This window comes from Coloeus monedula (genome assembly GCF_965178545.1).
Source record: "Coloeus monedula genome assembly, chromosome: 11".
Classification (NCBI taxonomy): domain Eukaryota; kingdom Metazoa; phylum Chordata; class Aves; order Passeriformes; family Corvidae; genus Coloeus; species Coloeus monedula.
The window spans coordinates 6,309,595-6,336,139 of record NC_138791.1 but is presented as its reverse complement, the minus strand read 5'-3'; the positions used below and the strand labels follow the sequence as shown (position 1 = coordinate 6,336,139).

The window sequence follows — 26,545 nt, the reverse complement described above, 5'->3', positions numbered from 1 at the left end:
TGGGACCTGGCAGCTGTGTGCTTGGAGATCACACCACGCTGAGCATCCTTCTCGCGGGGCAGGTCTGTGTGCCCTCTCCTACCTCAGGAGTGCGAGGCTGGAGGACCCCAGCTTCCCTCCCTTGCTCCCCAACCTCAGGGGAGAGCCAGAGGTGTTGGCAGGGTCACTTCTTGGGAAGGGAACTGCAGTAACGGCTAAAGCGCCGCTGGCAGGGGACACTTTGGGGATGTGCGGAGTTCTCGGGGTCCCCCCGGGAGATGGGGCCGTCCCCCCGCGCATCCCCGCCGCCCAGGGACGGGGTATGGCGGGGCCGGGCCGGGGCGGGCCGGGGCGGGCCGGGGGCGGTCGGATGTCGGCCCCATAAAAGCTCGGTGCCACCGGCGGCTGCGGGCGCGGCGGAGGGATGCGGGCGGCCGTGGCGGTGTCGCTGTCGCTGTGCTGGCTCTGGGCGGCGGGGCACAGCCTGCCCCGGCTCCGCCTGTCCTACCGCGGTGAGCCGGGCCGGGGGCACCTGCTGCGGGACGGGGGGGACTGTCCACGGAGGGGTGTCCTCAGGGTCCCCCCTCCGGGGCCCTGGGGGCTTGGGGAGCCTCAGCTGCGGGCGCCGCGCCCGGAGTACGGGGTTTTTTTGGTGCGGTTGGTGGGCAAATTGTGCTGGGGGCTCGGGTTGGGCCGGGGTTTCGGTGGGTGGCTGCCCGGCACTCTCCGCTCCCCACGCGGGACGTGGGGACCCCCGAGGAGAAGGAGGAGGAAGAGGGGAGCAGGGTGACGGGGACAGGGTTTGTGCCGCCGGGCTCCGCGCCAGCCCCGCTGCTTCCCCTGGGGGATCGTCTCCCACGTGGGGTGCGGGGAAACTGAGGCACGGCGGTGTTCTGGCCCCGGCACGCTTTCTCTTGTGTGTTGGGGGGTGCTGCGGTGCGCGGGTGGTCCCCCGGCGTGGTGGGCGCTCAGCATCCTGCCCTCGGCTGGGTGGGTGGGTCCCCGGGCTGCACCCTCCGAGCCCCGTGGCGCTGGGGTGCGGGTGCTGGGGTGCTGGGGCCCCTCGGGGGGCTGCGGGGGCAGTGCTTGGTTTTAATTAAAACTCTCCTTGTGATCCTGCTCTGGCTCGCCGCATCCCCCGCCCTGCCAACCTAATCCACGGGCTGCTCCTGCCAAACTTGACGGAGCCTGGGGCGCCCCAATCTCCTCCTGGCCTCAAAGCAATGAACCTGCTCTAAAAAAATTAACATAAATTACATAATGTGTATCTTCCCCCTTCCCAGAAGGGGGAAAGGCCTGGGCAACCCAGCACTTCCAGAGCCCCGGGGGCTGCAGTGCCTGGGGAAAATTTGCTCCTCTGCTGCCTGGGCTGGGGGTTCCCGGGTCTGGCTGCGTCCCCTGCTCTGTCCTGGGACACGGCAGGTGACCCCAGGGGCTGCCTCTCTGTTGAACGGGAAACTGAGGCACGCAGTGCCCCCCACCCCCTTATCCTGAGAGTCCGGGATGGCTCATGGCTCTGCCCCGTGATGCGGTCCGGTGTCCTCAGGTTGGGTTTGGCAGCAGAGCGAGGAGATTTGAGGTCTCAGCAGGGGTGAACCGTGGGGCTCAGGGTCTGGCTCAGTGTCTGATCCACTCCAGCGCAAAGTCCAGCCGTGCGGGGCCGTTTCCCAGGTGCGAGGAGCTGCCCCGGGGCGGGGTGGAAGCTCCTCTCAGCCTCCCACGGGGAATGAGCCACCTTTGGAAGATTTTTTTTTTTCCTTAAGCTGATTATTCCGTTCGTTTTCCAAATTGGAAACAGAAACTGAAATTTCCCATGAAACAAATTCTGCCACCGCCTTCTCCCCGGGGGAAGAAAAAAAAAAAAAAAAAGAAAATTTCAATTAAAAACATTAGAGCCTCGGAAATTAAACCCGTGGTGAGCTGAAGCTGTTTCTGCGGAGCTCCTCGCCCTGGGCTCTGCATGGCTGTGAGGTGACTTTGGGGGGGTGACAAGGACAGTGCTGTGGGTGCAGGGATGGCCATGTACCCAGCCTCACACTTCAAGCCACTTTTTTCCTTTTGTTTCGACTTCCAACAGCGGCTCATGTGAGAGGGGACAGAGCATTTTGCTGTTGTGTGGAGTGGAAGCATTGCCCTGTGCTCTTTGCTGTTCCTCCCGAGGGACCCCCGCTTGTGGGGTGGCTCCCGCGGGAGCCCCACCCTGGGGTAAAGGTGTGCCAGGAATGGATGGGGCATGGCAAGGGGCTGTTCCCTGGGGAGGTGAAGAGGAAGGCGCCCTGAGCCAGTGTAACCCGAGGCACAGGAGGAATTTGCCAGGTCTGGGGGAGAAGGGGAAGCCTTGCCTGAAACAATAAAAGGAGCCCGACGACTTGGCCAATGTTGTTCTGAGCTGGGAAAATATTATTGCTGGGCAAGAATAGAAGGAGACGGCAGCATTTTCCTGGGCTGTACCCGGCGATATGGGAGGACCTGATGCTGGGAGGACACAGGGAGGAGGGTACCAGACTGGGTGGAGGGGCCAGCAGTGCCCGGAGCCAGCTCTGCTTGCAGGCACAGGGGTCTTCCCGATGAGAATGGAGCCACTGGAGCTGTATCCTCTGTGCCACTGGCATCACCAGTGTGGGCACTGGGACTGCCCTTGAGCAGGGATGGGGTGTGTGATGGGGTGAAGGTGTCTATTGTCTCCTGCTGGGGATGGACCTTGTCTCCCTTGCAGGGCCTAGAAGACACATTTCCCACCAGGATGTGGCATTGCATCGCTGGCCACCTCCTGGCTGGAAGTGACAAATGTCCCCCCAGCAAGAGCAGGACTTGGCACCCCAGTGTCCTGAGCTGTGCCAACTGGGCTTGTCCCAGCACCACCTCCCTTCTGACGGGGACATGTGGGAGATGCTCGGGCTGGGTGTTTCCCTGGGGTCAGCAGCAGTGGCTGGCAGTCTTCCGGGCCGGAGGGTGTTTGGGGACAGAGCTGTGCTCATCAATGGCGCTTTGTCCTCCTCCTCCTTCTCCGTCTGGCAGTCACAGTGGCCTGGCCTGGGGTCGGGATGGGTTTTCAGAGCCCCATGGAGCTGAGCCATTCCCTCTGGCCCTCTCCCTCTGGCAGCTGTGGCAGCTGTGTGGGCGCCACTGTGCCAGCTTGGTGACCCTGGAAGTCATTTCCCACCGGAAACCAGTCGAGCCACTGCTCCCGCCTCATCGTCACTGTGAGGGTCCCCTTGGCATCGCACGAGATTCAGGCTTGGGCCTGCTCTGGGGGCTTTGACTGTCAGACCCAGTTGCTTTGAGATGTGATGTCCATCCTAGGGATGCAGTACCCCCATGCTGCTGCCTCTCCCCAGGTGCCTGGGGAGGAAGCGTCCCTGTCAGTGAGTTCTGGTGGTGGTGGCAGTGGCGGGCTTTGTGTGGCAGTTTCCCCATGGCACTGGCTGTGTGCCTGCTATTGTGTCCTTGGCTGGCACCCAGCAGGGACAGGCCTTGCTTTCTGCCCACGCCATGTCCGGTCTCGCCACCATCCCAGCCCTGTGTGAGCCCAGCCCAGGGCTGATGGCACAGCCCAGCTCGTGGTGACACGGCCTGAGCAAGAGTCTGGGGTGGTTCAGCCAAACCTTGCTGGGGGTGGCAACCCTGCTTGGGACCTTGCTGCTTGTTGGCTCTGCAGCTTCATCCTTGGCTGGCAGGGAGAAGAGCACTTCAGCCAGGTTGAGGCTGGGATGTCCATGCCTCTGGGAAGGGATGGCGACATGCTGCAGTCCAGAGTGGCTGTGAGCGGCTCTGCTGACTCCAGGACAGCTGCATGATACTTAGAAGCAGCAGCTCAGAGGAACCCTTGGGGCTGGGATGGCTCCTGCTGATGCTTTCATCTCTTCCTGGCAGAGCTTTTAGGCACCAACCGCTCCGTCCTCTTCTTTGGTCACCGCGGTTTCCTGGGTTTCCGCTCCCTCTACCTGGATGAGTATCGAGACCGGCTCTTCATCGGGGGGAAGGATGTGCTCTACTCCCTGCTCCTGGACAGGACCAGTGCAGATGCCAAGGAGGTGAGCTGGGTCCTGCTGAGCATCCTGGAGTCTCTGTCCCCACCCTGGCCGCTGTGGACCTGTCAGTGCCCAAGTGAGCCAGGCAAAGTCACTCTGAAACAAGACCTGCCCTGGGGATGGCCTCATCTCAAGTGCCTCAAAATTATTCCATAAACTTGTAGAGCCTGGCAAGGGCAGGCTGGCTGTGGTGCCTGGAGGGCAATTAGCTGGCAATTAGTCACGATCATCAGCCTCAGAGACTGATGGTGCAGCCCACCAGTGATTTCTGGGTATTGAGCATTGTTTTGGACCCCACTCTTCTAAAAAACTGTCATTGGGAGGTTGAGTGCTGCCCATCACCATCTGGGCATCCCCTTCACGGGCCAAATATTCAGCTGAAAGCCTGCAGAGACAAGGAGCTAAAGGGATCCATCATTGCAAAAAGTTGTGGCAGGGTTCAGCTGGCAAAGCCCCCAGATCTCTCCTGCTTCCTTGGTGGGAGAGGTGGTGGACAAAAGTGATGGTGCGGGTGGTGGCTCCCCTCATCTTTCACCCTCTCTACTTTGACTTTTTGTTTTCCAAACACAGCTCTGGGCAGTTTCTAGCTGAAGAAAGGGGAGGAGGAAATGAAGTGCCCCTTGGTGTGCTGGGTCACTGCGGTGGGGTCAAGGGCTTGTGTACCCAAGCTGCCCTTGGTCTGAGAGCCGCTAAAGGCTGTGGGGGACATGGACTCCATCACTCCTGCTGTCCCCTGGGCACCCTTTCCCCAGGCCACCCACAGGCCTACCCCCTTCCAGTCCAGCTCCAGCCATCCCCAGCATGACCACCCCAATCCAGCCCAGCTGTGGGCTATTACTGCCGGGACACATCTCCCCAGGAGGAAGGGTCCTGCCCGGAGTTATAGGGTGGGAGTCCTGGGCTGTGTGGGTTCCAGGGAGCTGTGGTCCCTTTCTCTGTCCCTCTTTCCATCCCCTTGCCATTGGCAGCCTGGGGATGTGGATTTGCATGGCTGGGTCCTTGCTATCCCCCTTCCCTGCTCCAACAGACCCTTTGTGTTCCAGATCCATTGGCCACCCCGCCCTGGGCAGACGGAGGAGTGTTTTCGAAAGGGGAAGGATCCAGGGGTGAGTCTCTCCCCATGTGGGGGTCCCCTTGTGCCAGATGGCTCCCCCCATGTTTGGGCTGTTGTCACCTGCCAGGGGTGGCCCCCTGGGGCTCAGGGGACATTTAATCCTGGTGCACAAGGGAAACTGAGGCAGGGAGTCAGTGGCCAATCATGGCCATGCAAGAGGCTCGCTCCAGGCTCTGGAAATCCTGTCTCGGTGGCTCTGCTCAGCCCCATGGCCACAGAGTGGTGGTCAGTGTGTCCCAATGTGGCTGCATGAGCAGGCAGGGATAGCTGGGCTTTGGGACCCAAGCTTGGAGGGACAAAAACCCCCATGCTGTGCTCCAGACCCCAGCAACACTGCCTGGCCCATCCTGGCTGTCTCCAGTGGTGGGAAATCTGTAACTGGCTCAGGTTTGGTGACCTTGTTCCCTAAACCTTACCGCTCTTTGTGTCCCCCTGCCCTGATATGAAGCAGGACTGTGGCAGGGCGAAAGTCCCCAAGGCTCCCCTGGCCCAGACAAATTGCTCCCAGGAGTCCCTGTTCTGCTCTCTGTGTTTATTTTACCAGCTCTCACCGACAGATCCAAGCCAGGGCAGGCTCAACTTTTTATTTTCCTTGAACATATATTTTTTTTTTACTTGCTATTTTAGAGGCTCTTTGCAAAGGGAAAATAAACAGCAGGAAGCTGGGAACCCCCGGGGCGGCTCGGCAGCGGTGTTCCCAGCAGATGAGGGGCCTCGCATCCCGCTGTGGAGGGGACAATGGAGGGCAGGCAGGGCTGGTGCTGGCCAGGGGGAGCTGCCAAGCTAATGGTGGAGAAGGATGGGAGCCCTTTTCCAGTGGGAACTGCCAGGAGATAATGTGCAAAGTCAGAGGTGGCAGGTCTCCAGCCCTGGGGGTGTCATTGCTGTCATCCCCCAGAGAAGGGGACACTTCCAGACAGCAGCGACCAGGGCTGTTCTGGAGGCAGCCCAGGATGCCTGTGGGTCTCTGTCTCTGTCTCCACTGTTTCCTCCTTTTGTTTCATCCCTGGCGTAAGCAGGAACATGACGGGGAAGGATGTCCCTGCATCTGGTCACGTCCTGGGCGCCAGGGGCTTGGGGCAGGGTTTGGAGCTTGCTGGGCAGGTGACGTTGCTCCCCTGGCTAGCGTGGGCTGTGTGACAGGGTGAGTGCACAGGTGCCTGCAGGCAGGAGATGCCTAGCTGGCAGCTGGATCCCGTGTGGGTCCCCTGGGATGCTCTTGCAGTAGGAGGACCAGTAAAAAGCCCTGTCCTTTTGCAGTGGGCTGGGGACCACCCAGATGAAGTCCATACAAGCCCTGTCAGTGGGCACAAGCTGCCACCCCAGATCTCTGGCACCGGGCTGGAGGCAGGGAGCCAGGGCTGGGGCTCACCCACTGTCATAGGGCCCTAGACAGAGGCAGGGGGCTGGGGGTGGGCAAGGCACCAGTACCCTGTGACCTTTCCTCTTCCCTGCTGTCCCCCCAGACTGACTGTGCCAACTATGTCCGTGTGCTGCATCCCTACAACCGGACACACTTGCTGGCCTGCGGGACGGGCGCCTTCCACCCCATGTGCACCTTTGTCTACGTGGGGCACCGTGGCGAGGTAGGGCAGCATCCCCAGCAGGACACCCCTGGGATGTAGATCCCCATTGCCTGCCTCTCTCCTGAGGGGCCTTGGGACTGCGTGGGGATGCTGGATGTGGAGTTTGCTCTACCCTGAATACTGGTGGGGGGGGAGTGTCAGGAACCAGTTCCCTGTAGTCCCTTTGTCCTTCTGCTGCCCCCTGTCCAGCTTTCCCATCTGTCTGGCCTGGCATCCCCTTTACAGACATGTCCCCAGGGGCTGAGGTGGGGGTGGCATTTTCTCCTCTCCCAGCTAACTGCTCATAAATCAAGCTGGCTGGGGTGGAATGGCAGGACACCCCTCAGAGCCCTCCTCACAGCCTGGCCCTGCCTGGGCAGCGGGAGCTCTGCCTGTACCGTGATGACTCCGACTAGGCAGGCGGGCGAGCAGTGGAGCTGGTGGGTCCCTTTGGACCCTCATGGCATCAGTCTTGCCTCAAAAAGCGTGGATCCTGCTTCCATATGATCCTTTGGGTGCACTGAATGAGGTGCAAGTCAGGCAGGGACCAGAGCTGGCCTCTGCATGCCCAGGCACAGCCTGGGGCTCACCTGGCTGCTGCTCTCCCCAGCACACCTTCAGCCTGGACCCCGCCAGCGTGGAGAGTGGCCGGGGCAGGTGCCCGCACGAGCCCAGCCGTGCTTTCGCCAGCACCATCATCGGTGGGTTGTCTTCCTCACGATCTGGGAGCCTCTGGGGTGTGGGCCAGGGATAGTCCCTGTGCCAGCTGGGTGTTTTTGCAGGTGGGGAGCTGTACGCCGGCCTCACCGCAGATTTCCTGGGACGCGATCCCGGTGTTTTCCGCAGCATGGGGACCCGCTCTGCCCTGCGCACAGAGGTGGACCAGCGCTTACTCAACGGTAACAGCTTCCCTCTGCCCCTCCATTCCCCCCAGCAGGGCTAATGCCGGGGACCACGAACCTTGTGGTGGCCAGAGCATCTGTGGCCATGGTGCAGCATCCCCCGTGCCAGCTAAGAGCAGGGAAAGGCGCCAGGGCAGCAAGGTCTGGGGGTGCTCCTGGCTGGCATCCGGCCCCAGCATGGTGTGGGGTCTGGAGGTGGTGGCTGTGCCCTCTCTCCCCACCTGACATGGCTGGCTCTTGCTCGTAGATCCCAAATTTGTGGCAGCCCACTTGATCCCAGACAACGATGACCGGGACAATGACAAAGCCTATTTCTTCTTCACTGAGAAGGTGATGGAGGCAGACAGCAAGGAGCACGCCATCGTCAGCCGTGTGGGGCGTGTCTGCGTGGTGAGATGCTGGTGGGGACTGCGGGGGACAGGGATGCACCAAGTCACAGCAGTGGCCCTGATGCTCCCTGTCCCTGCAGAATGATGCTGGTGGCCAGAGAGTGCTGGTCAACAAGTGGAGTACCTTCAACAAAGCCCGGCTGGTGTGCTCTGTCCCCGGCCCTGGTGGCATCGACACCTACTTTGATGAGCTGGGTAAGGGGCAGGTGGAGCTGTACTGCACCGGGGCTAGTGACTTAGTTGGTGGCTGGTCACTTAGTTGGAATCCAGGAAAAAAAACATGCTCTCATTTCCAGAGGATGTCTTCTTGCTGAGGACAAAGGATGGGAAGAGCCCAGAGATCTATGCCCTCTTCAGCACCGTCAGGTGAGTGGTCCAGCTCGTCTCTGGGGCTATCCAGCTGCAGCTGCCCATGACCTGCCCTGTCACTGTCACCAAGGGTTGCTGGCCGCTCCCCTGGTCTGCACAGGGATGTCGGTGCTCCCGCTGCCAGCAGTGCCAAGCATGGCTCTGCTCAACCGTTCTCCATCCCCTTTCAGCCACATTTTCCGGGGCTCTGCTGTCTGTGTGTACCGCATGGCCGACATCCGGGAGGTCTTCAACGGGCCCTTTGCCCACCGGGAGAGCCCCCACCACCGGTGGGGTGCCTACGAGGGCAGGGTGCCCTACCCACGGCCAGGCGTGGTGAGTGACTCCCTGGAGCTCCAGGTCCCCTGTGCTCTTTTGGGATGGTGGTGGGGCCATCCCCCATCTTCTCACCTCCTGGAGAGGTCAGCTGGTGGTTTGCCAAGGTCTGGCAAAGGGGTGGAAAAGATGGATTCCAAACTGGAAGGCAGAGAGGGACCCAAACCAGCTCTGAGGAGCAATGAAGGGGGAAGGAGGGATGGGTGCTGGGGTGGCTGGGCTGAGCTGGTCCCCTCTTGTCCCCTCAGTGTCCCAGCAAGACCACCAACCAGCCCCGGCGGCAGTACGGCACCACCAAGGACTTCCCCGACGAGGTGCTGCACTTCGCCCGCGCCCACCCCCTCATGTACAAGGCCGTGTACCCCCGGCACCGCCGGCCCCTCCTCGTGAACACCGACCTGCCCCACCGGCTGCGCCAGCTCGTGGTGGACAGGGTGGAGGCTGAGGACGGGCAGCACGACATCCTCTTCTTTGGGACAGGTGAGCAGCAGGAGCAGAGTGCAGGAAGGAGCCCTGGAGCTGGGGCTCCCAGGGCTGTGTGATGCAGGGTGCTCACACCTCCATCCTCCTCGGCCCCCAGATGCTGGCTCTGTGCTGAAGGTGGTGGTCCTGCAGAAGACGAGCTCAGCCACAACTGAGGAAGTCATCTTGGAGGAGCTGCAGGTTTTTAAGGTGATATTTACTGCCCCATGTGTAAGGGAGGGGGCAGTGGGGTGGGTTCAGGTTGGGGACACACGTAGGGATAGAGGCTCGGGGCTGTCACTGAGTTGTTGGTCACTGGAAGGTCTTGAGGCTGTGAGAGAAGAGGGTGGCTGGGGGTATTTTCACCCTCCACAAAACATTCCTGATGCTCTGCCAAGCCCTGGTGACTCTGAATGAGCTGGGCTGTCTGTGGTGAGGATTATGCCAGCCTGATGACCACTCCCCTCTGCTACAGATGCCTGTGCCCATCACACAGATGGAGATCTCCGTCAAGCGTGTGAGTACAGACACGGCTTGGCCACGGGGCTGGGGACCGGGCAGGTGACCAGCTGTGGTCACTAGCTTCTCAAAGCTGTGTGGTGCTTGCCCTGGGGTGTCCTGGTTGGGCCCCCAGCTGCTGAGCCCATGGGGGTTGCCAACATCACCACCTTGGTGCTGTTCCCCCAGCAAACGCTCTACGTGGGCTCCAGCCTGGGGGTGGCCCAGGTGCGGCTGCACCAGTGTGAGTCCTACGGCACTGGTTGTGCCGAGTGCTGCCTGGCCAGGGATCCCTACTGCGCCTGGGATGGCACCGCCTGCACCCACTACCAGCCCTCTGGCAAGCGCCGCCAGCGCCGCCAGGACGCCCGCCACAGCCACCCTGCACACCAGTGTCTGGACCAGAACCTGACCGGTGAGAGACTGGGGGCCTGCAGGGCTGAGGGGCTCCTCCTGGTGCCCCAAGATGTCCTGACATCCACAGCCCTAGCACACAGAGGGGCTTGTGGCTGTTCCATGTGGGTACTCTCACCTGCCCATCTCATAGACCAGACCAAGAGAAGGTGGGTGGTGCTGGGGCTGGGGCTGTCCTCTGGGAGAGAAAGGGATGAAGTCACACGGTGGCCAAGGGGGGCTGACGCCTGGGCAGGTGGAAGCCTGGTTCTGCCCTCCCTGTGAGTCTGTGCCTGTCTTTGCCCCAGTGGATGATTTTGAGAGCGTTGAGGAGAAGGTGCTTTATGGGGCAGAGGACAACAGCACGTTCCTGGAGTGCGTGCCCCGGTCCCCGCAGGCCAGCGTGCAGTGGTTTGTCCAGAGGCCCCCCGATGAGCAGCGGGATGAGGTGAGGCTCCCCTGCACCTGCTCCCCTTGCGGGCACACGGGAGGGGTGTGGGGCCAGACCTGGACACCCCCAGCCTCGTGGTGGCCGACAGGTGAAGACGGACGAGCGCATCCTGCAGACGGAGCACGGGCTGCTTTTCCGCAAGCTGCACCGGCACGACGCCGGCACCTACTACTGCAAAACGCTGGAGCACGGCTTCACCCGGACCGTGTCCAAGACCGCCCTGGAGGTGATTGCCAGCGAGCAGCTGGCACACACCGTCCCCCGAGGGCGAGGGGATGAGCTCCCGCACCTGCTCTGCCCCGAGCCCTGGCTGGTGCCACAGGCTCCCAAAACCTGGTTCAAGGATATCATGCACCTCATCAGCTCCCAAAACCCACGGCGGGTGGAGGAGTACTGTGCCCGCCTCTGGTGCAGCAGCCGCCCCCACCACCGCAAGAGCAAACTGGCCCAGGCCAAGCTGGTCCTGGCTGGTGTGGACGTGGCCAAGAAGGGACGGACGGCCAAACCCCACAGCGAGAGGAACCGTGTGCCCCGGCAAGCACCGGCCGCTTAGAGAGGGCAGGGTAATGGACGTGGGGCAGCCACAGGCAAGTACCAGCTCCCCGTGCTGTTGGTGGCCACGGGGGCATCTTGCCCTGGTGGGTGGCTTGCAGTGCTGCCAGCCTAGTCCCCATGGCCGTAGTGGATGGACGGGTCCCTGTTACCCTCAGTGGCTGCAGGGTCACCTCACAAACAGGCGGTGAGGTGGGACTCGTTGGCCCCTCCTTGCTCTTGCAGGTGACGTAGCAGGTGGGGGCTGTAGTCCCTGGGTGGGGTGGGGCATGGTGACATGGTGCCACCCAGGCCATGCTATCACCCAGATGCTGGCTGGATTCCTCTCTGAATAATGGGGCCGAGTGTGGTGCGGTGGGGAGCGGTTGATGGCTCCAGGCTCTTTCCACACCAGCACAGAGCCTGGGGAAGATGATGCCTGCTCGTATGGGGGCAAAAGCAGCATCATCCCAAAAAGCCTCTGTGTGCACGAGGGGCCCTGTCACCCGCTGTGCCTTCGGAGCCGCAGCTGTGCTGTGTCACCCAGGGCATACCCTGGGGGACAGGGCTCCTTCGTCCCTTCTCTTGGCACTGGGACACACTCAGCAGGGCCAGCCTGTTCCTGGGTGCAGCTCCCCACTTCTCCTCTGTCTGCCTCACAGCCACAGTTTTAGGGCTGGATAGGGTTGGGGAGAACAGCAAACGGCTGCTGCAGGTTAGACCTGTTCCTGGGTAAACACTGGGAGAGGCACTAATGCCACTGCAGTCACTGTGCCCAGGTGGGAGCAGGGACAGGCAGAAGGCAGCCCCAGCACAGTCTGGGGGGCTGTACCACAGCTGGGGTGGTTTCTGCTGGTTGGTGGTCCTGGAGGGGCACGGGTGGGATGTGGCTGGTTTGGGTGAGCTCCTGCTGCCTGGGGGAGCTAAACCAGCAGCCAGGGCCTCCCCCAAACACAGGGGTTGGGGGTAGGTGCCTGGAGGGCACCTCCAGGCTGCCAGCGAGGTGTTCTTGCTTTCCTCACCCGACATGAGCTCACTCACGGTCAGCCCGGGGTGATAAAGATCTGCCCCTTCCTGAGGCAGGGCAGCCCCACACAATGGTGTGAACCGCGGCTCCGCCGGGACAGGCATTGTTCAGAGCTGGAGGAACGGGAAAGAAAAATAATAATAATAATAATTAAAAGGCCCTAAATAGCTCACACAAAGCCAGGTCCTGATATCATCTCTCCTCCCTATGTGTGTGTGTGTGTGTGTTTGTGTTTCTGCTGCAGCAGAGGCTCCCCCGGAGCAAAGTCCCTCGGCAGCACTGCCCCATCCCACAGAGACAGGTTGGGGGTCCTGGCTCCCTTCTCCAGCTCCCTGTCCCACCTCTCCTGCAAACTCCATGTGTCTCCTGGGATGGGAGAGCTGTGGTGGGGCTGGCAGGCTGGGACATGTCCTGCACGGAGGGGAGTAGTGCTGGTAGTGCTGATTTATGGGGCCAGGCAGGAGCCAAGCACGTGCATTTGGATAATGGCAGGCCTGAGTGGCACAGGAGAACAACAGCAAGAACCAAGGAGGGAGCTGGGTGCAAAGCCAGAAATGAGAGACAGGAGTCTGATTCCTCAGGGCCCCGATTAAACAGCTCTGCAGTGCCTGCACTGACCCGTGTGGAACGCCCACACCCTTCTGCCTCCGAGTGATGCCTGCGCTCTGCAGAGCAGGGGCTGGGCTGCCCATTGTGGGGGACACAGTAAGAGGGGGCCCAAGGGCTCTGCTGTGTATGGGACCTGGCCCTGAGGTGAACTGTGAGAAGCTGGAGATGGCACCAGGGCCAGCAGTGCTTCAAATTGAGCAGGAAAAGAGACCAGGAGCAAACAGTCCCCCAAAGAGCCAGCCCCCTTTTGGGGACCTGGTCCTCCTGGGTAGATTTACCTCTAAGGCTGGAGCAGGAGAGATTTTGTCAGGGCTGCCCCACAGCATTCTGCAGGCTTCCAGCAGATCAGCAGCCAACTGAGGCAACCTGCGTCCCTAGAAACTTGCAGAGACTGAACAACCATGACCACACCCTCATGCACCTGGGGGGTGGAAGGAGACACCGTCCCTGGGCAGACCCAGCACCGCGCATCTGGGTCTCTGCAGAGGGGGATGAGCCCTACCTGGGCTTGGCCCTGTCCCGGGGGGGCAGGAGTGGGGTGAGGGGAGCGCTGGGGGCCGGGGTGTGTGTGTGGGAACGGCCACAGAACAAAGCCATGGGGGGGGACAGGCACAGCCGCCCGTCCCACTCCTATTTTTATCCCACTTCCTAAGGAAGCGCAGCGCAGGGGCGCACGCTCGCCCTGGGAGCTTTCCAGCCTCCGAGGTGGCAAAAGTGGAGCTGCTGGCCAGGTCAGCCCGGCCCCAGCCTCGCCAGCAGCCCTCACACCTCAACACACAAGCACAGACTCGATCAGGTTGGAAGAGACCCCTGAGATCATCAAGTCCAGCCTACAACCCGACACCACCACGGCACCGAGCGCCACATCCAGCCTTTCCTTAAACACCTCCAGGGACGGCGACTCCCCCACCTCCCTGGCCAGCCCACTCCAATGTCTAAGCCCCCTTTCCATAAAGGAATTCTTCCTAATGTCCAGCATGATCCTCCCCTGGTGTAGCTTGAGACTGTGTCCCTCTCATCCTGTCTTTAGCTGCTTGGGAGGAGAGGCTGGGCAGCACAGCCCCTCACTGCAGCCCCTCAGCAACAGGGCAGCCCAGGCTGCTGAGCCTGAGCCCCATCATCATCATCATCATCACCCCAAACAACCCTACAGACAAACAAAACGACGACAGAACCCCAAACCCACCAGGCGGATGCACATTATTATCATTATTATTCCACATTATTATTTTTGCTATTCCTTCTGCCCAACATGCACATTTTCAGACGCTTTGATACGATCACAAGGCAGGGATGGGGTCTATCCAACAGTCCTGGATGTTGCAAATTCTGGCAGAGGCCTCTACCCTCAGCAGTGCTGTGAGGCGAGCAGAGCCTCCTTGAAGGCACAGGGGCAGAGCTAAAAAAGCACTCAAGTATCACAACGTCTAGAGAATCATAGGCATAAAGCTCACGAGCATGTGCCGTTAGCTAAATTCCCTAGACAATAGCGGGAAGTAGCAGCGTGCAGTGAGGAAAGGCAGAGAGGAGGGGCTGGAAGTCAAGTCACCAGAAAACACAGAGGAGTGAGATGTGACAGACCCCATTGTTTTAGAGGCAACACACTCTCGACACCCATGTTCCCTGCACACGCCACGCCAGAAAGAAGATCAGACGGGCATTTTTCAGAGGATCCGCTTTCCAGGGAATCCCGGGCCCTTCCCGGGCCCTTCCCGGCGCCCCCGCCCCTCGGGCCCCACGTGCCTGTGCGTGGCCACGTGTCGCGCCCGCGTGACGTCACCGCGCGCGGCGATGACGCACAGGGGCGAGCGACGGCGGATCCCGTAGTCGGGGCCGGACATGGCGGCGCGGCCCGGCCCGCGGGAAGATGAATAAGGGCTGGCTGGAGCTGGAGAGCGATCCCGGTGAGCGGGGCCGCGGAACCGCGCAGGGGGCGGGGCTGGGGGCGGGCCGAGGCACAGGTCGGGGCGGCGGGGGGGCTCTGAGGGACACACGGGTAGCGGGGCCCGGGCTGGGAGGGACGTGGGGGACAGGTCAGGGAGGCTGCAAGGGGCAGGCTGGGAGTGTGGGGTGTACGAGTGGAGTTTTGGCGGGTGCGGTGTGTGGTGCATAAGTGGAGTTTTGGGCGGGGCTGGGGCTGAGAAGTGTACAGGTGAAGTTTGGGGGGGCTGCGGTGAAGTTTTGGGGGCTGAAGCTGTTGGGTGTGCAGGTGAAGTTTGGGGGTGTGGGGTGTACAAGCGGAGTTTTGTGGGGGGTGAGATGTACAGGTGAAGTTTGGGGTGTGAGATGTAGGGTGCAGGCCTAGAGTAGGAGGGTGCAGGAGGGCAGGAAGGTGCTGGAGAGCCCGGCATGGAGAAACCGGCAGCAGGACGGCCACAGGTGCCTCCTTCCCGCTGCCTTGGAGGTGGAGTCTGTGGCGGAGTCCCGGAGTTGTTCCACGGGTTGGGATTTGAGGGCCAGCGCTGGTGTTGGCTGGGGCATTGTCTGAATGTTGTTTTAACCCTGTGAGTCGCTGTAGGGTGGAATGGGGTTGTCCTGTGGAAGGCTGGGAGCTGCTCTCTAGGATGGGGTGGTGAGTTTTTGAGGCTGGGGGTGAGAAAACTTGACCTCTGCAATTGTCTTCTCAGCAAAGGATTCTGTCTGCTGTCGGTGTCCCAGTCACCCCCAGTTTTGCTGCTCTTTATCCTCTTTACTGGTACTTGAAAAATGCTGAAATCATTCCCATCCTGTCCAAAGTCACAGGACATGGTGTGGATTCTCACAGCTGGGAGGGAAGGTTATTTGCTTGGGAGATAATCTGTCTGGGCAGAGGCAGGTTTTTTGGATCTGTGGCAGCTGGGACAGATATTAGGAGTGACCCGTGTGCTGCTCTCAGCTTTCAGCACTTCCCATGAGCTGAATATCGTCCCACTGGCTCCTACTGTGGGGCTTGGGATGAAATCTCTGAGTGTTTTACTGGTCAGGAAGGGTTGGTAGGTCCAGGTTTGGGCTGGCTGCTGGGTGGGGAAGAGAGCCCTGTGGACATCCCAGCTGCTGGCATAGTGTTCTGTGTGCTTGTGGACACCAGAACGTGTCCCAGCCAGCCCATATAATTTGGAGTGGGTGTCTGACTGTTCCAGGAGAGGTGTCAGCAGCAGGAGTGTGCCTTTTGTAGATGCTGAGGTAATACAAAAGATTGAAATATATCAGAAATCAAAGTGGGGTTGGAAAGGACCAGGAAAGTGCTGGGGTTTGGAGTAATGGCCTGGCACAGTGAGCAGGCTCCCACTGGTTTGAAGCATCTTATTTCCACAGCATATTTCTTCTCACTGGCAATTTTGTAAGAAATACAATGTTTTCTGATAAATCAATGAAGACTTTTTGCTCCCAGGAGTTTCCTCCCTGTTTTAATAATTTTAACTTTGGTGTGGAAGCCCCTTGGGCTCTTCTTAATTGAGCCACATGCATCAGAGTCCTTCAATCCATTGCTTACAGGGATGTTTCTCAGGATTTAATCCTTCTTATTGGTATTCCCTGGACTTCCTCCCAGGCTTTCAGCAGCCTTTATTAGGGAGATAAAAAAGCAGATTTGTTATTCCAGTCTTGAACTCGCTAACTCCATGTGCAGACTGACTGCCTGAAAATTGGGCTGACTGCCTTTGCTTCGGCATCATAGTGGCAGCTGCTGCTCAGTTGCTGATATCTGATAATCCTTGTTTTCTTGCCATTGTCTCTGTATCCCTGCCTATGTCCTCCTGCATTTGGTAGTCACTGGAGACAGGCTGTTGGATTTGGTTCCCCCAAAGAGACAGGGAGATGAAGACGAGCCTTTCAGCCCTCGGAGTTCCCCGCAGCACTGTTGCTGTGATCTGGATTTCCCCTCACTGGCTTTCACTAACCAGGAGCAAAATGATCTTTTTTTAAAATATCCTGTGACCTCTTCAGCCATTTTTCTCTCTGGCTACAAGCGTGTGTGTGTCATTTAGGTGCTCCCTGCTGCTGCTGCTCACTTGGCAGGTCACCTGCAGTGGGTCAGGATGCATTGGGCTCTGGCAGGAAAGAGCTGGTTCAGGTCCTCTTGAGGAAGAGGATGATCACTGGGGATGGAAGGGTGAAGGGAGTTGGAGCACCTCTGAGCTCAACAGCCCCACTGCTGGGACTCTCTGTGATCCTGGTGCTGCTCTGCTGTGGGTTTTCTGGCTGTACCTTGGCCTGAGACCCTGTGGGGCTCTTGGGGGATGATGACACCAGATTTTCTCTCTGCTCTCTTCAGCCAGAAGTAACCTGTTGGTTTTGTTCCTTTCAGGTCTTTTCACACTCCTGGTTGAAGATTTTGGTAAGTCCAAGAAACTTTCCTGGGAAGTCGGTTTTATGCCTGACATTACCTTGTCCTTTCTGGTGGGCCTTACACCAGCTTCTCTCCTTTGTCTGCAGGGGTCAAGGGAGTGCAGGTTGAGGAGATTTATGATCTGCAGAGTAAATGCCAAGGGTGAGTCAGAGGCCTGAGAGTGTGAGTTTTGTTAAGCAGAATGGTCTGTGGGCCTGGGAACTCATCACCAGGCATTCAGAGGGGCCCCTGTGAGCTTGTCTGTCATGGAGGTCAGTGCTGTAAGTGATGGCTTCAGCAGGTTTGGGGCAGGTGAGGGACATACTTCAAGGGATTCATCTCCCTCTCACCGTGGAGAGGTGGTGTGCTTGCAGTGTGAGCTTTCTCCCTGTCCTGGTGCTGTGAAAAGGCTTTGAGGCTGTCACTTCTTAAAAGCCATTGCTGAACTCCTCTCAAGAATGAATCCAAGGTAAGTGTAAAAGGAGGGTCATTCAGTGGCCAGGCACTGTTCTGCAGGTCAGTGAGTGTCCAGAGGGGAATTTCCCATTTCTCTGTCTTCAGCCTCTTAAGACTTGTCAAACCCCAGAGTTTTCAAGCTTGCTTGTTGGCTGAGCCTGGAGCATCAGTGCAGGAGTGTCCTCAGTAATGTTGGGCTGGGGGGATTGTGGCAGGGATGGTCACCTCCAGAAAGATGGCACTGGTCGTTCTGCTTTTCCTCTCTTTCTTTGCTCTGCCCATGGTTTGAAACAGAAGGTTTCTGGTGCTGGGCAGAGCAGCCCCACTGGTGTGGTTGGTCCAAAGTGCTGGAGCTGCTGCTTTCTCTCTGCAGCCCTGTGTATGGGTTCATCTTCCTGTTCAAGTGGATTGAGGAGCGCCGCTCCCGCCGGAAGGTCTCCACGCTGGTGGATGAGACGTCGGTGATCGACGATGACATCGTCAATAACATGTTCTTTGCTCACCAGGTAGGCTCCAGGAGGGGGGAAAGTGTGTGTGGGGTGTCTCCTGTGACACCTCAGGGAAGCAGTGTGGTACTGAGAGGCTGCACTGATCTTGCTGGTCATGAGGGCAGCTCCGCTTTCCTGGGAGTGTCTTCCCTGAGCTCCAGGTTGGAGGGAATCCAGTGAGGGCTGGGAGACTGTGGCCTGCACTGTGAGCAGATGGGGCACGGTGAGGCTCACTAAGTGATACTGACTTCCTTCCTTCCCGTGAGAGCTGAGGTCAGGTCATTGCTCTCACAAGCACTGCTGGTTCTTGCATCAGTGCTTTCAACTGATTGTTGTCAGCACAGAGGAGTTTTTGAAAGGCTGCCTTGTTCCTGCTGGTTAAGTTGGTCCTTGTGTTACTCTCCAGCTCATCCCCAATTCCTGTGCCACCCATGCCCTGCTGAGCGTCCTCCTGAACTGCAACAATGTCGACCTGGGCCCCACGTTGAGCCGCATGAAGGATTTCACCAAAGGCTTTAGCCCTGAGGTAGGGGCAGGGTCAGGCAGGGCTGTGCAGGAGTGGCACATGTGGCCCTGCCTCTCGCTCCTCTCTTGGGGTGATGCTCTTAATGAGCTGGCTCCTTCCATGCCCTCCATGGCTGCACACTGCAGCAGGATTGCCTCTTCTCTCTCATGTTCCTGCCTTGCCTTGCTCAGAGCCTTGGTTCCCTTTAGGCTGGGCACAGCTCTGAGCCTTCTGTCATGTTACTCCCTGTAATCAAAAGTCCTCTCTCCTCCCTTCAGACCTATTGTGAAGTCCGTTTTTCTCCAGCTGTAATTTATTCAGTAGAAATTGTGTGCTCTTTGCATCTTGGGCTTTACCTGTAACTCAGAAGAGTACAGGGTGTGCCTGAGGGTTTCTGTCCTGGTCCTGTGGGTAGATGGACAGAGAGAGTGGGAAGGTGGTGGGTGAAGCATTTTGTTTGTTCCCTGTCACTTCTCAGCTGTTCTCCTCTCTTGTTGTTGGCTGCAGAGCAAAGGCTATGCCATTGGCAATGCCCCGGAACTGGCCAAGGCCCACAACAGCCATGCCAGGTGAGTGAGGGGTGTCTGCAGCTCCCTTTCTCAGAGGAGGAGGCAGACTCTCCATGACCTCTCACCCTCGCAGGCCGGAGCCACGGCACTTGCCAGAAAAGCAGAACGGGATCAGCGCGGTGCGGACCATGGAGGCTTTTCATTTTGTCAGTTATGTCCCCATCAAGGGACGGCTCTTTGAGCTGGATGGGCTGAAGGTCTATCCCATTGACCACGGTAAGAGCCCACCTGTCCCTGCTTGTTGACACAGGTGAATAGCACCCTGGTGTGTTCAAATGTATTGTTTTCCATTGCCTCTTAGTGTTAACTGGTGTTAGTGAAGAATCACTCCAGTGGCTCCCAGATTTGTCCTGAGTTTTGACAGTTCATTTTGGAGCTTGTGTGCTGGGTACTGTGCCTAGAAAGCAGTTATTTCTAAATGTATTGCTGTTGTTTTGCCAGCCTTGCCGTTTTCCTCCCCAGTTGCTCAGGGCCACGAGGTCCTTCAGCTCCGAAATAACTGCATATAGCAAGGAGAATTTATTTCCTCACTCCCTCCTTGTGCCACATAACCACTGTGTGTTGGTTGAGGCACCAGGTCCCAACAGATCCAGTGGGCTGCCCAGGTTACTCCCTTCTCTTACAACTTGACCACTCAGTTCTGTCTTTCAGACAGTTATTTATCCCTGCCAGGTTTCTGTCTGTCAGCCCCTTTGGTAAGGTACCCACTTCATGTACTTGGTTCACTTAAGCATGGCCTGCTTTGTTAAGTCCAGCTGTGTCTTGTTATCACAGGGCCGTGGGCAGACGACGAGGAATGGACAGACAAAGCCAGGAGAGTGATCATGGAGCGCATTGGCCTGGCCACTGCAGGGTAATGTCCTGGGCCATGGGGCAAGCAATGGCCCCTTGCCATATTGCCCTGGATTATTTGTATGATGGTTTCTGAGTGGCAGGTTGTGGAAGTGGGGGTGGAGAAGGTTGCCTATAGAGAGGTGCAGGCACTCTGCTCTGCCCCTTGCCTTCTCTTGCCTGCAGAGCATGCGGAGAAGCTGCATTCCCTGTGCGATGCAGAGTCCCTGCAAATGCTGCACAGTGTTAAGAGTGGCCTGGTTAGGTCCCCGTTAGCTCAAGTCCATAGGAGAAGGATTGGTGCTTCTGGTCTTGAGCTGGGCCTCTTGAATGCATGGGCGTAAGGGTGACAGCACTGGCACAGGTTGCCCAAAGACGTTGTGGAATCTCCATCTCTGGAGATATTCAAAAGCTGTCTGGATGTTGTCAGGATGACCAGCTCTGGGTGTTACTGCTGGAGCAGATGACTCTCACAGGTCCCTTCCCACCTCAACCAACCTGTGACCGTGAGGAGTGTTTTGTGTGGTAGCTGAAGCAACCTTGCACTGCTTCACCAGCCACTGTGAGGTTGACTTGGTTTTGGAGAGAAGCCTTGGGTGTGTTGATGTTAAAACACCCGGGCAGGAGGTGGGGAATAGGGGCTGTCACCACAATCCCATGGCTGAGGCCCGCTGCCCTTCCTGCAGGGAGCCATACCACGACATCCGCTTCAATCTGATGGCCGTGGTGCCTGACCGGAGGATGAAGTACGAGTCCAAACTGCACATCCTGAAGATGAACCGCCAGACTGTGCTGGAGGCCTTGCAGCAGGTAGGACAGCCCAGGCCTGGTGAGGGGAAGAGGCTGTTTTCAGGGCATCTACCTGTGCTGCCAGGGCCCTGGCTTTGAGGGTTTTGTTTGGTCTTGGGAAAAGTCTCGTGGGAAGAGGAGATAACCAGCCTTGCTGCTTGGCTGTTGCTGCTCACCTGGGAGGTGGCTCACCTGTGTCGGTTGTGTGCCTGGGCACTTGGTGTTGGCTCACCCTCATGAGCTCTGCAGTGCTTGAGTGGGAAGGATGTGGTTTGGGTCATTGCTGGTCCAGCATGCAGTTTCTATGTCATTTGCTTTCAAGCTTATCCGAGTAACTCAGCCTGAGCTGATCCAGACCCAGAAGTCTCAGGAGTCTCAGCCTGCTGAAGAGGCAAAGCCAGCCAGCAGCAAGACTGTGACTCCAGAGAGCACCCATCCAGGTAGGACCTTGTATCAGCAGTGTTGCCAGCCTGGCCTGCCATGGAATGAACCCAGGGTGGCGACAACAGCTGCCTGACCTGGAGCTTGGACAGTTTCATTGTGATCTTCACTTCCTTTTCTGTGAGCCCTGCTCCATGTGCACTGTGCTGGGGTGTGGGTGATGCTTCTGTGCCTGGGGGGTAGTCGGAGGGATGCGAAGCTTCAAAGTAGGAGGGCTGGAGCTTGGGGACACCAGTGACAGCTGGAGGTGGGTGTGGTGGTCTGGAGGAGTGTAAGAGCTCCTCTCTCACCTGGGTGAGTAAGAGGTGGTAGAGGACATGGAGTAAAAGGTGACAGTGCTGGTGATGAATGGAATGCTGTGCTTGTGTGGCAGATGGCACTGATGAACCCACCAGCCAGGGCCACCCCCCAGCCACGCAGAGCCCACCCAGCAAATCCAAACCGGTGCCAAAGACAACAGCGAGCGGTATCAATGGGGCCCCTCCAGCAAACCCCAACCCCATTGTGCAGAGACTGCCAGCCTTCCTGGATAACCACAACTATGCCAAGTCCCCCATGCAGGTAGGCTGGAGCGCCAGGCCAGCAGCATGCCTGAATCAAGCTGAGCTCTTTGCCTCCAGTCCCTCACCTCTGTGGGAGCATGGCTGTCAGCTGGCCTAAGCCCAGCCCTGCCTTGCAGCCAGCCTGGCCCAGCACTAACCCAGGCTGGGAGGGAGGAGCGTAAGTAAAGACTGACCTGACAAAGGAGGATAACCTTAATGTGGGTAAACTGAGCAAAAATGGGGAAGGGTCCCTGTTTCCTCTCAAAAGACACAAGTCCTGGTGTTAAGCTGGACCAAGGATGAGTCCACTGGGCTCTTCCTCCTTGCCCTGCTGCCAGCCTGCCTTCAGCAATGGTGTGTTGCAGGAAGAGGAAGACCTTGCGGCAGGAGTGGGTCGCAACCGGGTCCCAGTCCGACAGCACCAGCAGTACTCGGACGATGAGGATGACTATGATGATGATGATGAGGAGGAAGTTCGTAACACCAACTCAGCCATCAGGTGACAGCTTGAGCTGAGGGTGGGGGGCCGGGAGCTGACATTTGCAGAACTGTCAGTGAGGACTTCCCTGACCTCTTTCCTTAGCTCTCCGATAGTTCTGTTCATCTCTTCACCTGCCCTTTTACTTTTCACTCACTGGATTTTGTGAAGTCCTTCTGTAGCTCTTCACAGCCAACTCTGAATTTCAGCTGCCCTGAGAGTAACTGTGTATTGGCAGCAGGCTTTGGGGCTTTGAGGAACCTTGGTTCACAGTGCCAATTGCCAGTTCAGCTCCTGGTGACAGTTGTTAATGTGCTTGGACTGCTGCTAAGGCCAGGAGGTTGCAGTCACAGCAGGGGTGCTTTGGAAGAAGAGCAGGGGGTACACAGCACCCTGTGCCTCCCGGCAGTGTAGGGATCCCTGGGACTGAGTGGTTCAGTGGTGCTGGGGTGCTGCAAGAGAAGCTGATGGCACTGGGGGTGACCTGGAAGTGTTTCAGACCTTGTTTCATCCCAGCAGGCAGCCTGGACTGCTGAGCACAGAGCTGGCAGTGTCTGTGCTGGGCCTCTACCTCCTTCCACCAGCTACTCACCTTCCCTGCTGTGTTCCTGGGCAGGTACAAGAGGAAAGGGCAAGTGAAGCAAGAGCATGTGGCAGGGGCCGCAGATGGCCAGCTCTCTGTCCTGCAGCCTAACACCATCAATGTCCTGGCTGAGAAGCTGAAGGAATCTCAAAAGGATCTTTCCATTCCCCTGTCCATCAGGACGAGCAGCGGGGGTGCCGCCGTGGCAGTGGTCACCCACTCCCAGCCCTCCCCCACGCCCAGCAACGAGAGCACGGACACCGCCTCTGAGATCGGCAGCGCCTTCAACTCCCCGCTGCGCTCTCCCATCCGCTCGGCCAACCCCACGCGCCCCTCCAGCCCCGTCACCTCCCACATCTCCAAGGTGCTGTTCGGCGAGGAGGACGGGCTGCTGCGCGTCGACTGCATGCGCTACAACCGGGCTGTCAGGGACCTGGGGCCCATTGTCAGCTCCGGGCTGCTGCACCTCACTGAGGACGGCGTGTTCTGCCCGCTGGCTGCTGCAGGTAAGCGCCTTACAGCTTGTAGGGGGTGGTAATCTCACCTAGGGTGACAGGACAGTTGTCCTTTGATTTTGGGAGTGGATGCCAGTCCTCTGTGATGGCTCCTAATGCTTCCTTCCCCTGCGTGTAGATGGGAAAAACTCCCCCTCTTCCATCAAACCCGGTGAAGAGGCCCCAGTTGCGATCAAACTGGAGGAGAAGGAGGGCAGTGAGGCCAGTGACAGCAAAGAGAAGGTGGGACTTGGCAGGACCAGTGATCACCCTGGGGGGGAAAAGTATTCTCCCAAGGTGAGTTTTGTGCTGCGACAGCCCTGGGAGCGTGGAGCTCACCCGGAGGCGCAGCAGCGCTGGCAGTGACTGAACCGCATGTGCACGCTGTCCCCTCGCGTGTCGTCGCAGCTGCGCCTCGAGGCACAGGGCAGTGCAGGTTGTGTGCCTTGCGTCATCTCGGGGACCTTTGCCTTGGTAGTGGGCGCAGCCCCTGTCTCTGCAGCTGAGATGTTCAGCCTGCTGTTCTCTCCTCTGGGCCAGGGGCTGGTGAGACCCTGCATCCCCAAGCCCCAGCCTGCTGGTGGTTACACAGCCTGTCTGTGCCCTCTAGCCAGGGGACAGGACCAGGCTCAGGCAGCACCAAGGGCTCCCTGGAGGAGATCTGGATAGAAACTGATATTCCAAAGGGAAGTCTTCAGATTTCTTTTTTGAGGGGAAGCAGGTCCTGGCACACAGGCAGCCCCTCCCCCTGTCCTAAAACCAGGTATATGGGGCTGGGGCAGAGCCCACCTCCCCTGGGGCTGGCCACAGTGAATTCCCTACAATGAACTGATCTCCTTGCTTTCCCCCAGCAAGTGTTTTTCCTTTGGATCCTCCCTTTCCTAGCACAGAGAGGAACACCTGCCAGCTCACCCTGCTGGCTCCTGGGCTGTGGCTGGGTCTGTGCTCATGTTTGGTCTGCTTGATCCTGGTAGGAGCTGCTGGCACTGCTCAAGTGTGTGGAAGCAGAGATTGCAAACTACGAGGCCTGCCTGAAGGAGGAGGTAGAGAAGAGGAAGAAATTCAAGGTGTGTTGGTGGCTTGTTTGTATTGCTGATTTAGCTGCCCAGAGGCTTTTTTCTGGGGTGGTTTTATGCACAAATGGAGGGAGAGCGGTTCAGCTGAGAATGGCGATGAGGAGCATTCAGGAGTCCCTTCCTTGTTACCAAACAGCTCAGCGGGGCAGAGCTCTCAGCAGGGCGGACCACAGCCCCGGGCTGCACTGACATCCTGGGGGAGGGTGATACAGCTCTGGGATGAACATCAGCACTGATAGGAGGCAGGGGAGTGTCTGCAGAGATGCCTCCCTGCCCACCCTCACATCTTCCCAGCTGCCCTTTGTGGAACATGCTAGCATCTGAATGGGGATGGAGACAGTCCTAGTTGTGCCCTGGCCCAGGATAGGCTGGGAGGTGGGTCCCTTCCTGCTTGTCTCCTTAGTCTGTGGGCTGGGTCAGGCATGTCAGTTCTTTGTCCCCTGTTAACCTTGAACTCTCCCTTCTCCCTGCCCCCGGCTTGTGGATTATTTGTGGATTTGTCTCTTTGTAGATTGATGACCAGAGGAGAACCCACAACTATGATGAGTTCATCTGTACCTTCATATCCATGCTGGCCCAGGAAGGTGAGCTGTGCTCATGGGGCAGAGGGTTTGGGTTCAGCTGGGGCAGCTGCGCTGAGCATGATGGAGCAGCAGCTGGGAGCCTGGGAAGCTCACCCTGCCCGGCGCCCTGTTTATGCCAGGCCTGGGGCACAGGGTGATGCTCAGTCTGGGGAGCCACAGATCTCTGCTTTTATAGTCCCAGGAGGTGCCCACTGATGGCTTTCGAGCGAGAGAGGCAGGGCTGCCCTCTGGCATGGGTAATCCCAGCACTCCAGGCCCATGTGTGTGCTCTCCCTGCAGGCATGCTGGCCAGCCTTGTGGAGCAAAACATCTCCGTGCGCCGGCGGCAGGGAGTCAGCATCGGCCGCCTGCACAAGCAGAGGAAGCCGGACCGCCGGAAACGCTCCCGCCCCTACAAAGCCAAGCGCCAGTAGCCAGGGAGCCAAGACTGAGAAACAGCAGCTGGGCTTTGTGGCTTTGGGCACTGGCACTTGGATCTATGTTACCCTTTGCCCAAGGAAGAGGGACCACAGTGACAAGCCCTCAGCCTAGGTGGAGCCTGGGGACAAAGGGAAATCGGGTTTTTCTCTGTGCCTGAGCTGTGAAAGGCAAGAACCTGTTTGGAGGAGTTCCTGCAGCAGAAGGGAGTCTGGAGTGCTCAGCTGCCTAATCATGCCATGGCAGCACCCAGATGCCATGGCCTCTGTCTCAGCGCCCTGGCTGAGGACTGTGACAGGAGGGAAAGAGCCCACCCAGCTGGGGATGGGTCTGGCGTTGTGGGAACACTGGCAATGCCCATGTGAGGTTGTGCTGGCCGCAGCTGGCTGTGGCTTGTGTCCTCCTGTGTCTGGGCCTTCAGCTTTGTGCTTCCCTGGGATGTTCATGTCTGTGTTTTCTATCCTTCTCCCTTCCCCAAACTCATTTTTGGTCCTAACCCAGGCTTTGGCCATTCTGAGGAAGGTGGCTCCAGGACAGAGCTGCTTCTGCACCCACCCGCCACTGCAATGCCCAGTGCTGGCTGAGCTCCTGGGCATGGCATCACCTTCCCAGTGTAGCTTGGTTCCCTACTGGGCCATGGCAGCTCTGTTGCTGGATGAGGGTGGGGAGGCTCATCTGTGCCCAGCCCTCTGTGGTGGTGCTGGGGTGGCCTGTGCCTCCTGCTGCTCTCCTCAGGACCAGCTCTGTGGCCCTGGCAGTGCCTGTGGGTCACACAGCATTGCACCAGGCCCAGTTCCCAGAGAAACCCCGTGAATTATGAACAGACCAGGTGCATATGGGGGCCTTGGTGGTGCTGGGCACAGCCCAAGGCTCGACACTGGCTGTGACTTGGTGCAGCCTCGGGGCAGGGGGAGAGGTGGCTGGTTGCTGCAGTGGTGGAGAAGGGATGGGGGCAGCAGTGGAGGGAGCTCCCCGAGCTGGCTGCTAACCCGAGGTTGCTGGTGCAGCCTGGCTGCCTCTTGCCCGCTGCCTCCTGCCAGCCCCCAGGAGCCTGGCAGGAATCTGAGGTATCAGAGGTGAGCACAGCTTTCCACAGATGTCCTGGGGCAGGAGTCCACAGGAGAGGACTGAATTTTTTCAATATGTGTACAGATCTTGACTATGGAATGAAACCGTTCTTTTGGTATTTGTTGAAGGAAAGAAAATCCTTCTGTCTCTTGCTGTGTCTAATATCAAGTGCTGTAAATAATGGATCTGTCTGAAGGAATAAAGCTATCCTGTAATGGCCAGCCAGGGAAGAGGTGTGTGAGGGAAGGGGGTGGGGGGCAGTGGGGTGGGAAGCACCATGTGG

At 58.6% G+C, this 26,545-nt stretch overlaps 2 protein-coding genes across 5 annotated transcripts; both read left to right on the top strand.

The window, feature by feature from the left end:
• Positions 1-403: 403 nt before the first annotated feature.
• Positions 404-11,988, top strand: SEMA3G (semaphorin 3G; the record flags this gene model as incomplete). Its single annotated transcript, XM_082289026.1, has 16 exons — positions 404-491; positions 3,853-4,013; positions 5,054-5,116; positions 6,591-6,710; positions 7,300-7,390; positions 7,472-7,588; positions 7,839-7,981; positions 8,061-8,175; positions 8,277-8,346; positions 8,520-8,664; positions 8,913-9,144; positions 9,245-9,336; positions 9,602-9,643; positions 9,814-10,039; positions 10,326-10,465; positions 10,557-11,988. The coding sequence occupies 16 exons, from the start codon at positions 404-406 to the stop codon at positions 11,019-11,021; spliced, it is 2,310 nt and encodes a 769-aa protein (XP_082145152.1). The 3' UTR covers positions 11,022-11,988.
• A 2,461-nt stretch (positions 11,989-14,449) lies between these two features.
• On the top strand, positions 14,450-26,481 carry BAP1 (BRCA1 associated deubiquitinase 1). 4 transcript variants are annotated; one of them, XM_082288610.1, is made up of 17 exons: positions 14,450-14,539; positions 16,921-16,950; positions 17,049-17,103; positions 17,771-17,903; positions 18,292-18,411; positions 18,898-18,959; positions 19,033-19,175; positions 19,734-19,812; positions 20,477-20,600; positions 20,902-21,019; positions 21,394-21,581; positions 21,928-22,061; positions 22,804-23,129; positions 23,257-23,414; positions 24,092-24,184; positions 24,705-24,777; positions 25,057-26,481. In XM_082288610.1, exons 1-17 carry the CDS (start codon positions 14,503-14,505, stop codon positions 25,188-25,190), a joined length of 2,007 nt encoding a protein of 668 aa, XP_082144736.1. In that variant the 5' UTR covers positions 14,450-14,502; the 3' UTR covers positions 25,191-26,481. The 4 variants fall into 4 exon arrangements, 3 of the variants coding, with proteins under 3 accessions (XP_082144736.1, XP_082144735.1, XP_082144734.1); XM_082288609.1 differs by having other exon boundaries at positions 22,657-23,129; positions 23,257-23,360; XM_082288608.1 differs by having other exon boundaries at positions 22,657-23,129.
• The last annotated feature ends 64 nt before the right edge of the window (positions 26,482-26,545 follow it).